The sequence below is a fragment of the Diabrotica virgifera genome, chromosome 8 (genome assembly GCF_917563875.1).
Source record: "Diabrotica virgifera virgifera chromosome 8, PGI_DIABVI_V3a".
Taxonomy (NCBI): domain Eukaryota; kingdom Metazoa; phylum Arthropoda; class Insecta; order Coleoptera; family Chrysomelidae; genus Diabrotica; species Diabrotica virgifera.
Genome location: NC_065450.1, coordinates 125,921,615 through 125,935,635, shown reverse-complemented (window position 1 = coordinate 125,935,635; position 14,021 = coordinate 125,921,615). Strand labels below are relative to the sequence as shown.

Genomic DNA, 14,021 nt, shown 5'->3' with positions numbered 1-14,021 from the left:
TTAAAGAGTAAAACCACCTATTTTCTGTGTTTTTAAAGATATCAGGGGCATTCAAAAAACAGAATGTTCACAAAACATAAGATTACAGTACCATTCTGATGTATACTAACATTTGTACCTCGTCCTCCCTACAGGGTGTCCACTCCTCCCTACAGGGTGTCTTTTCGTCCACTCGGTATAAGTGCAAAAAAGAAGTTTGAGTAAACCTTTGCACAACTGTGTAAATACTAAAGAAAAATCTAAAATAATAAAAACAAATTAGCGGAATCCGTTCAAGAAAAAATCAACTTAATTCTATATCCCTAACTTTTGACGAGCAGTTTATAAACATGTAATTTTATTACAAGTTTATAACATTTAAAGGGTTTTCACCCATATATTTTGGTGGCTCAAGCATGTAGGTACATCTATAACCAGCACTGATAGATGAAATTTTTATTTCGAAAGCTTTCTGTGATGTAACCCGGGTCTTTTTAATATAAATATACCTTTTATAAAGGATTTTAATTAATTTTTTCTTATTAATGGTATAAAGAAAATTATTTTTCCTTCTGAATTTTGTCTAGAACTTTTCTAAGTATGCTAATGATCTTGAAAGTTTCCCTATATCATCTGCACAAGCTAGGTTTTGAGTCATTCTGTTAAACAGAGTTCCACCTAGATTACCTGGTAACCTTCTCTGATTCTTTCAAGAGCAATTGTTGAATAACACAGTGAATAAAAATAGTTCATCTCATGTCATTAGACCTATTGTTATTCCTAGAGGTGGTGAGAGTGTTGAATAACACAGTGAATAAAAATAGTAGGTACATCTCATTTCATTAGACCTATTGTTAATTCTAGACTTGGTGAGAGTCTTCCTCGTATTGTAATCCTACTGTTTGCTGATTCAAGAGTAATTTTGACCAGTTCTATATAATGCCTGTGGAAATATTATGTATACAGAGTGGGTCAAAGAAAAAAGTCCACCTCGATATTTGGCAGTATTTATTAGATTTTAAGGAAATTAAGAATCAGGTCGATTTTTGATCTAAGGCGGACACATTTTTACGGTACATACATCTGTTATTTGTCAACCTCCTCCCTTCCACTCCCCCTCCCCTTATTTTTAAATAGGGAATAGGGGTCGTGTGCTACCTCATTTAAAAGGTTATTCAATTCTCTATTCAGTAATATAAACATTAACATAATTATTTATACAGGGTGCCCAAGAAACTATTTTAATTAAATTAATTGTGACAAAAAGAAGAATGTATGTAATTTATTTAATTCAAAATACATTCTGCTGCTGTCACAAAACAGAAAAAATGTTTGTTGATAAATAAACATTGCTTTTCGCTTAATTTCAATGTTCAAGCTGCCACCCATCTGTCTCTTGGTAGGTTGAATTTTTCTGTTTTCTGCCAGTAGTAGAATGTATTTTGAGTTAAATAAATTGCATACTTTCTTCTTTTTGTCTCAATTAATTTAATTCAAAAGAATTTTTCTTGGACACCCTGTATAAATAATTATGCCAATGTTAATATTACTGAATAGAGAATTGACCCCTATTCCCTATTTAAAAATAGGGGTGGGGGAAATGGAAGGGAGAGGGTTGACAAATGACAGATGTATGTACCGTAAAAATGTGTCCCCCTTAGATAAAAAATCATCTGTTTCTTCATTTCCTTAAAATCTAATAAATACTGAGAAATATCCAGGTGGACTCTTTTCTTTGGCCCACTCTTTGTGGTATATTACTCACGATTTATTTGATAAATGTTATTTGTAAAGTGCAATGGTAAATAGACAAACTTGCTTACTGTATTTGTTTATTTCAACAGATTTAACATGCTTATATTTGTTACAGCTTCTCCGTCAAAGGGCAGACGTAAATTTTACAAACGAACATGGAAATTCGCCATTGCATTATGCATGTTTCTGGAATTATATTGAAATAGCAGAAGATTTAGTTCATCATGGTGCAAAAGTAGCTATAGCCAACAAATATGGACAAACTGCACTTGACAAAAGTAAAGGAAACTTAGCCAAAGCCTTGCATGATATAGCCGTCGAATCTGGACAAGATCTGAAAAAAATTAAGTTTAAGGATCAAAGTTATCTAGGTCTAAAAACAAGATCTAGAGATGCGACTTTATCTCGTCATAAAGGCATTAACATCAAAGAATTAGAAATGAAAAAGAAAATAGCTGATACACATAGCGGCATTACTTACATCGGAAGATGGCAAAATAATGACATTGTGGCTAAAATACTTAACGTAAGAGACGTGACTTCCAGAATATCTAGAGACTTTAATGAAGAGTTTCCAAAACTGCGTATATTTTCTCATCCAAATATATTGCCTGTTATTGGTTGTTGCAATAGCCCTCCTCATCTAATTATTATTAGTCAGCTTTTACCTTTGGGATCATTGTATAATGTACTACATGAAGGAAGCGGAGGTATTGTTGTAGATACGGCACAAGCTCTTCGTTTTGCAATAGACATTGCAAAAGGAATGGCCTTCTTACACAGTTTGGAAAGAACAACGCCTGAATATTTCTTGAACAGCCGACATGTCATGATCGACGATGATCTGACTGCCAGACTTAGTATGGCGGATGCCAAGTTCAGCTTCCAAGAAAAAGGTAGAATTTACTACCCTGCTTGGATGTCTCCAGAAGCTCTACAGAAAAAAATAACTGACAGAAATTGGGAAGCTTCTGATATGTGGAGTTATGCTATTTTACTTTGGGAATTAGCTACGAGAGAAGTGCCATTTGCCGATCAAAGCCCGATGGAAGTAGGCATGAGGATCGCTTTGGAAGGATTAAGAATTAGTATCAAACCAGGAATCTCATCTCATATGACCAAATTAATCAATATTTGCATGAACGAGGATCCAGGAAAACGGCCCACTTTCGATATGATTTTGCCAATTTTGGACCGAATGGTGCGTTAATAATTGGCGTCCTGCCATTTTATTATCGATTAGGAAGTTTGTTTAATGTCTTCTTAAAAAAACGGTTATCGTCTCATCTGGATTGTTACTCACATGAATTAATATAAATTTTTCTGTAACTCTTTATATAAAGGACATTTAAATCTAGCTTTAACTCGACTTCACAAGTTTACACTGACGGAAAAAATGATCCATAGATCCATTTTTTTAAATCTTGTAGTGTTTAGAAAGTGTTTATTTCTGAAACTTTGTCACTCTAGAGGAGCTGCACCTAGATACTTCAGAAGTGAGTGTATCTGTCATTGGTGCTCAATGATATAGCTTCGAAGATCAGTATAAAAGTCAAAAAGTATAATGTTAGGCCGATGCTTAGAAGGCCCTCACAAACCACGACGTCTTACTCTGTCTAGTACAGCTCTTCTACATATACTTAGTCATTCGGATTTAACATTCTGTAGATCTCGTACACTTAATGATACACAACACAGATATATGCAGAGTGGTTGCTCATGTTCAGAATTGATTATGGCACATTAAGAAAAAGACAAGAATAACTTTTAATCGCACTTCCGCACTTGGTTTGAGCCGCTCGTGTCAATTGTGTAAGCTTGTAACACTTGACCAAACGATGCTCCAACTTCTTTAACCCGTCTGAAAAATACATTTTCTCATAGTTTGCAAAGTGGGTCTCCATGGCGGCGATGACCACATTCGACTCAAACCCGGCGAGGTTTGAAGTTTGGAAACAAAAAGAAGTCCTCCGCTGCCAAATCTGGAGAATACGGTGGATGGGGCATCAGTTCGTAGTAAAATTTGGCCGTGGCGACGGCAGTGGTGTGAGCCGATATGTTTTCATGGTGGAAGAGCCCTTTTTTCTTCAGCAAAGGGGCCGTTTTTTCTGCAATTCTGCGTTTAATAGTAAAGACCTTTTTGTCCCTCTTTAGAGTGTCGATGTAGATCACACATTATGAATTCCAGAAAACGATGACCATAACCTTTCCGGTCGATAGGACAATATTCGCCTTCTCCGGAGAACGTTCGGCAGGTGAATTTCACTCTTTCGACTTTTCCTTGGTCTCTGTTGTTTACCATTGGATACATGTTTCGTCGACGGCCACGAAACGACACAGAAATTTCTCCAGATTGCGCTTAAACACCGTTAAACTGCTCTGAATTGGTCTCACGGTTGGGCTGGTTGTCCAGAGTGAGCAAATGCGGCACCTATTACGTTCTCTTGCTCAAAATTAAATCAGGATATAAACAAAACTACGAGTCCGCTTTGGCTGAAATTTTGACAGTAACCGTCTATGAAAATGTACTACACGATAGTAGATTTCTCTTGCGATAGTGGCGCCATCTACTAGGCCACTAAGCGAATGCTGAGTTCTCGATCGTTTCGTAGGTGCGGGTGTCATGTCACTCGAGGTGCAGGTACGTCGTTTGCACCACTTCATCATGAATGGCGATATCTATGTTTCTAACAAGTTTCAGATTAAATTATACAGGGTGTCCAGAAGCTCTTCTGACAAACGAAGACCGGAGATTCCTCAGGTAATTTTAAGACAATCTAACCAATTCACCTAGTCCGAAAATGTTTCCTAAGGGAGCTAGAGCTCTTTGAAGATGGCCCCTGTAATCAGTTTTTTTTTAAATATCTCCAGAACACGGGCGCCTATATAAAAATTTTTAGGGGTGGGGCAGACGTGAAGATGTTGCACATTTACTCTGGGCTAATTAGCAAAATTCATGGAAAAGTTATTTACCAGCAATTTTATTGCTGGAATCGAATTATAAGATCCTATATATTAATAATATAGGTATGCAAAGTCCGCAGATAGTGTGCTACTTTTTTTATAAACAAAATGGCGCCGACAAATCGTATTTTTTTTCAATTATTGCTCTATAACTCCGAAGATTTTAACTTTGCAACAAAAACACCCAAATAAAAATTCACCGCAATTAAATTCTGCATAGATGTTTTTCACGATTTGCTCCGACGAAAATTTTCCTCGGAAAATGCGGGTTGTCCTAACAAAAACTCTAATTTTCAAATAAAATTTTAGGTATGTAATTATTAATCAATAATTAAATAACTTAGTGACATCAAAGCTTTTTTGGTATAGATTGTAATTCCAGAAGCCGGTGAAAATTAAACGAATATTTTAGCAACAATTCAGTTGTTAATTAACAATTTACGATCGCAATAATAACCAAAATAATCATGATACATTGATCAAACTTATAAAGATTATAAAGATGAGATGCTTATTTAATATTTTATCGACAAAATATAAATTTCCCTTTTTTTGCATAATCTTTAAATTTTGAAAAAAAAATAGTTATAATACGCTGGTCTAATTAGTAAAGTACAAAGAAGGGTTATTTACCAGCAATTTTATTGCTGAAATCGAATTATAAGATCCTATATATTATTAATATAGGTATGCAAAGTCCGCAGATAGTGTGCTACTTTTTTTATTAACAAAATGGCGCCCCCACATCGTGTTTTTTTCAATTATTGGTCTATAACTCCGAAGATTTTAACTTTACACCAAAAACACTCAAATAAAAATTCACCCCAATTTAATTCTACATAGAGGCTTGTTTTATTTGCTCCGACGAAAATTTTCCTCGGAAAATGTGGGTTTTCCCAACAAAATCTCGAATTTTCAAATAAATTTTTTGGGCAAGTAATTATTTATCAATAATTAAATAACTTGGTGAAATAAAAGCTTTCTTGGTATAGATTATAACTGCAGAGGCCGGTGAAAATTAAACGAATATTTTAGCAACAATTCAATTGTTAATTAACAATTTACAGTCGCAATACCAACCAAAATAATCATGAGACATTGATCAAACTTAGAAAGATTATAAAGATGTGATGCCTATTTAATATTTTGTCGACAAAATATAAATTTTTCATTTTTTTGCATAATCTTTAAATGTTTAAAAAAATAGTTATAAACAAATTAACATTTCTCAGAAATTGTTTATTATATTATAATTAAAAAAAAAATACTTAATTTGCGTATTTCAAAGGTCTTGAAAATGAATGCTTTAAAATTTTTTTCCAACCAATTGCAAAAAAGTTATGAAACAGCAAAATAAACATACGATTACTTTGTTGTTTAAAATTTCTTTTAATTGTTTCAAAGCTTAAAAGTGAGTTTATGGTACAAACTAATTACTCCCAAAAAATACCAAACATTAGTTCAATGGTTATATTTTAATCGAAGATTAAAACTGTTTTTTTTTTGTAACTTTAAGCGCGAAAGTAGGCATAATTTTATTTATTAACTAGTGCACGTCGCGCGACGGTCGTCGTCTCGAGTGAAAATTTTAGCTACGGTACTGTATTAGTCGAGTGTCGCGCGTGTAAATTACAAAAAAAATATTTATTATCTTTAATTAAAATATAAATATTAAACTAATATTCGATATTTTTTGTAAGTGATTAGCTTGTACTTTAAACTCACTTTTACGCTTTGAAAGAATTAAAAAACATAAACAACGTAGCAATCGTATGTTTATTTTGCTGTTTCATAACTTTTTTGCAAATAGATGCAAAAAAGTTTTAAAGAATTAATTTTCAAGATCTTTGAAATACGCATTTTACCTATTTTTTAAAATTAGAATATAATAAAAACTTTCTGAGAAACGTTAAATTGTTTATAACAATTTTTTTTAAACATTTAAAGATTATTCAAAAAAATTAAAAATTTATATTTTGTCGACAAAATATTAAATAGGCATCTCATCTTTTTAAGATTTCAAAGTTTGATCAGTGTATCATAATTATTTTGGTTATTATTGCGACCGTAAATTATTAATTAACAATTGAATTGTTGCTAAAATATTCGTTTAATTTTCACCGGCTTCTGGAATTATAATCTAAACCAAGAAAGCTTTTATGTCACCGAGTTATTTAATTATTGGTAGATAATTACTTATCTAAAACTTTATTTGAAATTTAAAGATTTTGTTGGGAAAACCCGCATTTTCCGAGGAAAATTTTCGTCGGGGCAGATCGAGAAAAACATGTCTTTATGCAGAATTTAATTTCGGTGAATTTTTATTAGGGTGTTTTTGGTGTAAAGTTAAAATGTTCGGAGTTATGGAGCAAAAATTGAAAAAAACACGATTTGGGGGCGCCATTTTGTTAATAAAAAAGTAGCACACTATCTGCGGACTTTGCATACCTATATTATTAATATATATAATCATAAGCTTCGATTCCAGCAATAAAATTGCCGGTAAATAACTTTTCCCAAAAATGGCCCATTTTCCGATAATAATCAGCCCAGACTAATTATATTTTGTATACTTTGGATAACCATATATAGTTCAAAGCACCCGAAGAGCCGGGGGGGCCGTGCCCCCCTGCCCTTGGGTATGGGCGCCCATGCTCCAGAACGCTTCTATTTAGAAAAATGAAAACTGGTACGGCTATTTATCTTTCAGACATAAATCGATTCCATCAATGGCGAATTTCTAGTACCGGTCATAGGCGCCCGTTTTAGGTAGGGCAACGGTTATTTTATCGCATAACTTTTTTGTCTTTAACTTTTAAGGATTTTTCACACTGGATTATTAAATTGTGAGGTATTCTAGTACTAAAAGGTACTCCTGCTTTAAGTTGGTAGGATACACCATTTTCTAGAAAAATCAATTTGAAATTTTTCAATTTTTGAATTTGAAAAAAAATTTCAAAAAAAGATTATTTAGAAAAACGAAAACTTGTACGTTTATTTATCTTTCAAAGATGAATCAATTTCACCAATTGCGAATTTCTATGTCATATGCGTCCATTTTGGGTAGGTCAACGGTTATTTGTATAAGTTTTTGTCTTTAATTTTTAAGCATTTTTGACACTAGATTATTGAATTATGAGACATTCTATTATTAAAAGTTATTCTTGATTAAGTCAGTAAAATACAACGTTTTTTTGAAAAATTGTTTCAAATTTTTTCAAATTCAAAAAACGAATAATTTTCAAATCGATTTTTTTAGAACACGATGTATCGTACCGACTTGAAGTAAAAGTACCTTTTAGTACGAGAATACCTCATAATTTAATAATCCAGTGCAAAAATGCTTAAAAGTTAAAGATCAAAAAGTTATGCGATAAAATAACCGTTGCCCTGCCCAAAACGGATGTATATGACCGGTACTAGAAATTCGCAATTATTGATGGAACCGATTTATCTCTGAAAGATAAATAGGCGTACTAGTTTTCCTTTTTCTAAATAGAAGCGTTCTGGAGGTATTTAAAAAAACTAATTACAAGGGGCCATCTTCAAAGAGCTCTAACTCCCTTTTCGGAGTTTTAGCATTTTCGGACTAAGTGAATGGGGTTAAATTGTCTTAAAATTATATGAGGAATCTCAGGTCTTCGTTTGCCAGGAGAGTTTCTGGACACTCTGTATATAAACATAAAATGAATAGACTGCCATCATACTGCAGCCTAAACAATATGCATTTTGCGTTTTTATATGGATCATTTTTTATTTTGGTGACAAGATTATTATTTTTTCAATCTTAGGAGTCTTACCTTACTTATTAACATGTGACAATGTTCAGTATATTTATGTTATTAATGTATCGTTCCATTTAAAAAGATATAACCGTAGGCACAATCGTTTAACGATCTATAGATGTAAAATTGATCTGTAATTCACACTAAAAAATATTTAAGTGCCTTTAAAACTGCCTTATTAGGGATTGTAACATAGCTTTTATTTTTTTAACGATTTTTAAATTAATATAATAATATATTTATGTATTTAATTTTGTAAGATGTTTTAATAATGTAGGTGTTAACTACTTAAGAATTTGTTTATAAATGTGTGTTTTCCGCTAATTGTAGTTACTTAAAGATCAAATTAATAAATTGTTATAAATTTATTTTAAATTGGTAATTTTTATTCCCAGGCACACATAGACTTGGAGTCGTGGGATACTTCAGACTCCAAGTCTCTGTGTGTGTGTGTGTGTGTGATACTAAAAATTGACTTAATGTTGTTCTGAAGCTATTTCCGTGTGGCATTTTTATAATCAACTATTTATAATGGGAAATAAGCCACAATTTTACAAAAAAAAAAAGATTTTATTAACGTTTCGAAGCGCAAATCGGGTTTCGTTGTCAAAATACAAAATACTACTAAAATAAACAAAAATGTTGTTGCTAAGTAAAAAAAAATTCTAATAATTTATTTAATCTGACTCATTTATATTGGTAATTCAGACGTATATTATACATTTTAAAGTAGAAGACTTTAAAATGATATCGTCAATATTTATGAGTTGCGTTCCTGGGACGATTTTACTAAAAGATAGTTCATTCGATTACATGAAATCAATCCCAACTCAAGAATATCCGTCACAAAAAAATATCAGCATGTGATCTGTCTTTAAAAAGACAACCAAATGCAACGATGACAGTGAAATTCTCGCGTTAGAGATTCCATAGTAAATCACGAGGGAAAACCAGGAAAAACCTCGTGATACTATCCCGACATCGTAAGTATTTGGTCTTACATTTAATTTACTTTCATAATTATTAGTATTTTTTGAAAGTAAATTAAATGTAAGACCAAATACTTACGATGTCGGGATAGTATCACGAGGTTTTTTCCTGGTTTTCCCTCGTGATTTACTATGGAATCTCTAACGCGAGAATTTTACTGTCATCGTTGCATTTGGTTGTCTTTTTAAAGACAGATCACATGCTATGATATTTTTTTGTGACGGATATTCTTGAGTTGGGATTGATTTCATGTAATCGAATGAACTATCTTTTAGTAAAGTCGTCCCAGGAACGCAACTCATAAATATTGACGATATCATTTTAAAGTCTTCTACTTTAAAATGTATAATATACGTCTGAATTGCCAATATAAATGAGTCAGATTAAATAAATTATTAGAAGAATTTTATTTTACTTAGCAACAACATTTTTGTTTATTTTAGTAGTATTTTGTATTTTGACAACGAAACCCGATTTGGGCTTCGAAACGTTAATAATCTTTTTTTGGTAGAATTGTGGCTTATTTCCCATTATAAATAGTTGATTATAAAAATTGACTAAAGGATATTCAGCCCTGTGATGAATCACTCACGTTAAATATAACGTGAAGTTATCCTGTAGTTAAGTTATAATTATAATCGTCAAATTGGTGTGATGTATCATATTTAACTTATTTACTTGCGCTATTTCTTGACAGTTGTTGAGTTTTCTGATATATCAACTGTCACTTTATAACGCGACGTTAAACCTCAAGTTATGAGATAACTTTGTAGTTATGTAAGGATATGTAAGGTTAGGTTCATCTTTTGACTTGTTTTTAGACAGAAATCAAGTCAATTTAGAGGCTATTAATTTAATAATTAAAAATAGAAGGGTAATACAATTTTGAACATTATACAAAAATCAAATCGAGATATATAAGTTGAAATTTATAAACATAGCAATTTTAAGTACCTACTGTTCTTTCTATCCAGAGTTGCCAGATGAGATTTTATAAATTCCCCTTTTAGAAACTGAAATTCCCTCAAATTGAAGCTCAAATCCCCCAAATTTAAATGTTTGCCACATTTTAATAAATTAGTAGTCAAATGAAGAGAACAGTAAACCAAAATTATACTGCTTATCAAAGAGGGTCCTGGAAATAATTCATAGTTCCTATCGTCTTCTATTATATGGGAGTATAGTTCTATGTACATTCGCAAATTTAATTTACCATGTCCCCTTAAATACTCCCATAATTTTCCGCCCCGAAAAAATCCATTACAATTTCTACTTAGAAAAATTTCCCTAGAGGCTTTCAAATTACCCCAAAATTGTGGGAAAATACCCCAATCTGGCAAACCTATTTCTATCTACTTTTTGATACACCACCGAACCCGAACAGCTGCATGCTGTTCGGTCATCGGTGGTGGCCGATGACGTGTAGGTCTTCTCATGATTCACTTTCTCTCTCCAACTTGTACTATTTCTACATAAGGTTCTCTTTGTTAGAGAAACCAATACGTGCCAATACTTATTTCGTTTTTTAACGTTTAAGAAATAATTCATGTCATAACGGTGACGGTTACGTCACACCGATTTACGTAAATAGTTATGGGCATAGTTATCCCTCAGTGTTTTCTTAACTTTAACACAAACGTTAAAGATAACTTCGGTCATCCATCACAGGGCTGATTGTGTATGTAGTAAAAACTGGCATAAAAGGTCCTATATACACCTACGATTAAATTGGGCTGTTGCACTAAGTGGGCTCGTACACTGTACACCAAAGCAATATCCAAACGCAACATGAAACGCTGAACATCCCATAAAATATCGGCGGTTAATATGTATCCCTTGAACGCACTTAAACTACCTAGGATTCCAGGAAATTTGTTCAACGGCGCAACGGGGATAATAACACGAGAGCTGGTAGACATTCTTGGGTAGGTATTTTAGGCAATCTGAAAATTTTCCAGCTAACTCTTCCATAATAGGGTAAAAATTGTTATTAACAAATATCTTTGAGGTGACTAAAGTAAATTTAAATATTCAAATATTAAGAAAATAAATAAGCCAGGCGATTTTCGAGGGTGTTCAACTCTGCAAGATGCTTGCATGGGCGCCCCAGGATTATTTTCAGTGGGTGCATGTGAACTTTAGGGGATTGCATTTGAATCTGGACATACTATTAACCAGTATAAAATATACAACTATACTTCTTCTTTCTCGAAACTCCTTATGCCCCTCAGGGGCGTCAGAGGTTTTATTCATCCTCTATCCATATCTTCCATTTCTTGCGGTCCTTTGCTAACTCTTTCATTTCTTGAAGTGTTTTTCCTTTTTCCTGTTCAATTTCTATAATTTGATCGATCCATCTCTTCCTTGGTCTCCCTTTCCTTCTTTTACCATATCTTTTTGATTCCATCACCTGCTTTGGTAGTCTTCCTTGGTCCCTTCTGTTAATGTGTCCATACCATTTTAATTTTCTTTTTTGGATCTTGGTTATTATCGATTTCTGTTTCAGTCTTTGTCTAATATCTTCATTTCTTATTCTGTCCAATTTCGTTTTTCCTGCTATTTTTCTCAGCTGTTTCATCTCCGCTGCGTTTATTGTACTGTCTATTTTTGCATTGTTTACCCATGTCTCACTTGCATATATTAAAGTTGGTACATATATTGCATTGTATACCTTCAGTTTTATTTCTTTATCTATTTCTTCCTTTCCAAATATTGTTTCATTTAGTGCATAGTAGATCTTATTTGATTTTTTCGCCCTGTATGAGATTTCTTGATCTAGCTTTCCATCCTCTGATATTATTACTCCCAGGTATTCAAACGTCGAGACTGTTTCTCTTATATCGTTTTTGCACCTAAATATCGTTTGGTTTATTTCTTCCCTTTTCTTTTGGGCTACTATCATGGACTTCGTTTTCTTTACATTTACCTCCATTTTCAAATTTTCTATTTCTTCCACCCAGATATCGATTAATTTTTGCATTTTGTCTTTATTGTCTGCTATTATTACTAGGTCATCTGCATATAGTAATCCCTCCATTCTCACTGGTACCAAATTCCTGTATCCTATTGTTGACTGTAATTGCCTTTACTTTCTTTTAGCACTCTTCATTACTCTGTCCATTACTAATATAAACAAAACTGGGCTGAGACTGTCCCCTTGTTTTATTCCTCTCCTTAGGTTTATTATTGGCGATCTGTTTCCGTTTATATGTACTTTACCAAGTACGTGTCTATATGTACTTTTTACCACGCTTACTATCTTTTGTTGTGGGATTTGCAGGTCTTCCATTACTGACCATATTACTTCTCTATTTATAGAATCAAAAGCAGCTTTAATATCTATAAACGTAATATATAAGTCTTCTCCTATTTCGTTTTTCCTTTCAATTATATTTCTCAGTATGTATATATTATCTGTTGTTCCTCTTTCCTTCCTAAAAGCAGCTTGTTCTTCTTCTAATTTTCCCTCCAGTTCTTTCCTGTGCTTCCTTTCTATTATTCCGGTGTAGACTTTATATACCACTGATGATAAGCATATAGCTCTATAGTTATCACATTCCGCTTCATCTCCTTTCTTGTGTATTGGTATCAATAAATTTTCTTCCCAGTCTTTCGGTATCTTTTCTGTTCTCCATGCTTCCCTCATTATTTCCAGTAGCCAAAACTTACCTCGTTCTCCCACGTACTTCATCATCTCCGGATCTAAGTCATCTGCACCTCCCGCTTTTCCAATCTTTATTCTTGCCAATCCTTCTTCAATATCTGTGATATGAATTTCGTCTACTCGATTGTCCCTATCCTTTTCTCTTTCCTGCTGTCCTCTCTCCTCATTTTGTTGGTTGCATGCCTCGAATTTTTCTTTATAGTGCTTATTCCATATGGTTAGTATGTCCTGTATGTTTGTTTTCAATTCATTTCGCTCATTTCTAAATCCTCTTATTTGTTTCCTTTTTGTTCCTTTCATGCTTCTTATTTTATTCCAAAACTGTTTATTGTTATTCCCAAAACCTTCGTTCAATTCTTCACCGAATTCCTTCCATCTCTTCTTCTTCGCATCTTTTACTAGTTCTTTCACTATATTTCTCTGTCTTCTGTATTCGTCTCTGTCTTGCTCTTCATTTGTGTTTATGTATCGTTTCCACATTTCTTTCTTCTTTTTACTGCTTGCTTTATTTCCTTATTCCACCATCCAGTTCTTTTATTATTCTTTCCATTCTTTCTTATTCCACATACTTGTTTTGCAGTGTTCCATAACGTGTCTCTCAATTTTTTCCATCTCTCTTCCATATTCCATATTTCCTCATTGTTTTCATGCTGTTCCAGTATTTTATCTGTCTCTCTTTGGTATAATCTTCACTTCCATATTTTTCATCTTATGTACATATTGCCATTCTTGTATATTGAGGACTCTCTATTATTTCCATTAGTTTCATGTTTATCTCTGCTGTCACTAGTCTGTGTTGGGTACAGAGTTCGGCTTCGTTATCTGTTTTTATATTTTGTATCGTTAGGTCTGCGTCTCGAAGATATATAGTCAGTTATGCTTCT

At 33.0% G+C, this 14,021-nt stretch overlaps 1 protein-coding gene across 1 annotated transcript in view; it reads left to right on the top strand.

The window, feature by feature from the left end:
- Window positions 1–8,858, top strand: part of LOC126889518 (integrin-linked protein kinase) — a 46,437-nt gene extending 37,579 nt beyond the window's left edge. The window contains exon 3 of the mRNA XM_050657858.1: window positions 1,850–8,858. Within this exon, the coding sequence (XP_050513815.1) occupies window positions 1,850–2,944 (1,095 nt within the window). The 3' untranslated portion in view covers window positions 2,945–8,858. The remainder of the gene's footprint in view (window positions 1–1,849) is intronic.
- The last annotated feature ends 5,163 nt before the right edge of the window (window positions 8,859–14,021 follow it).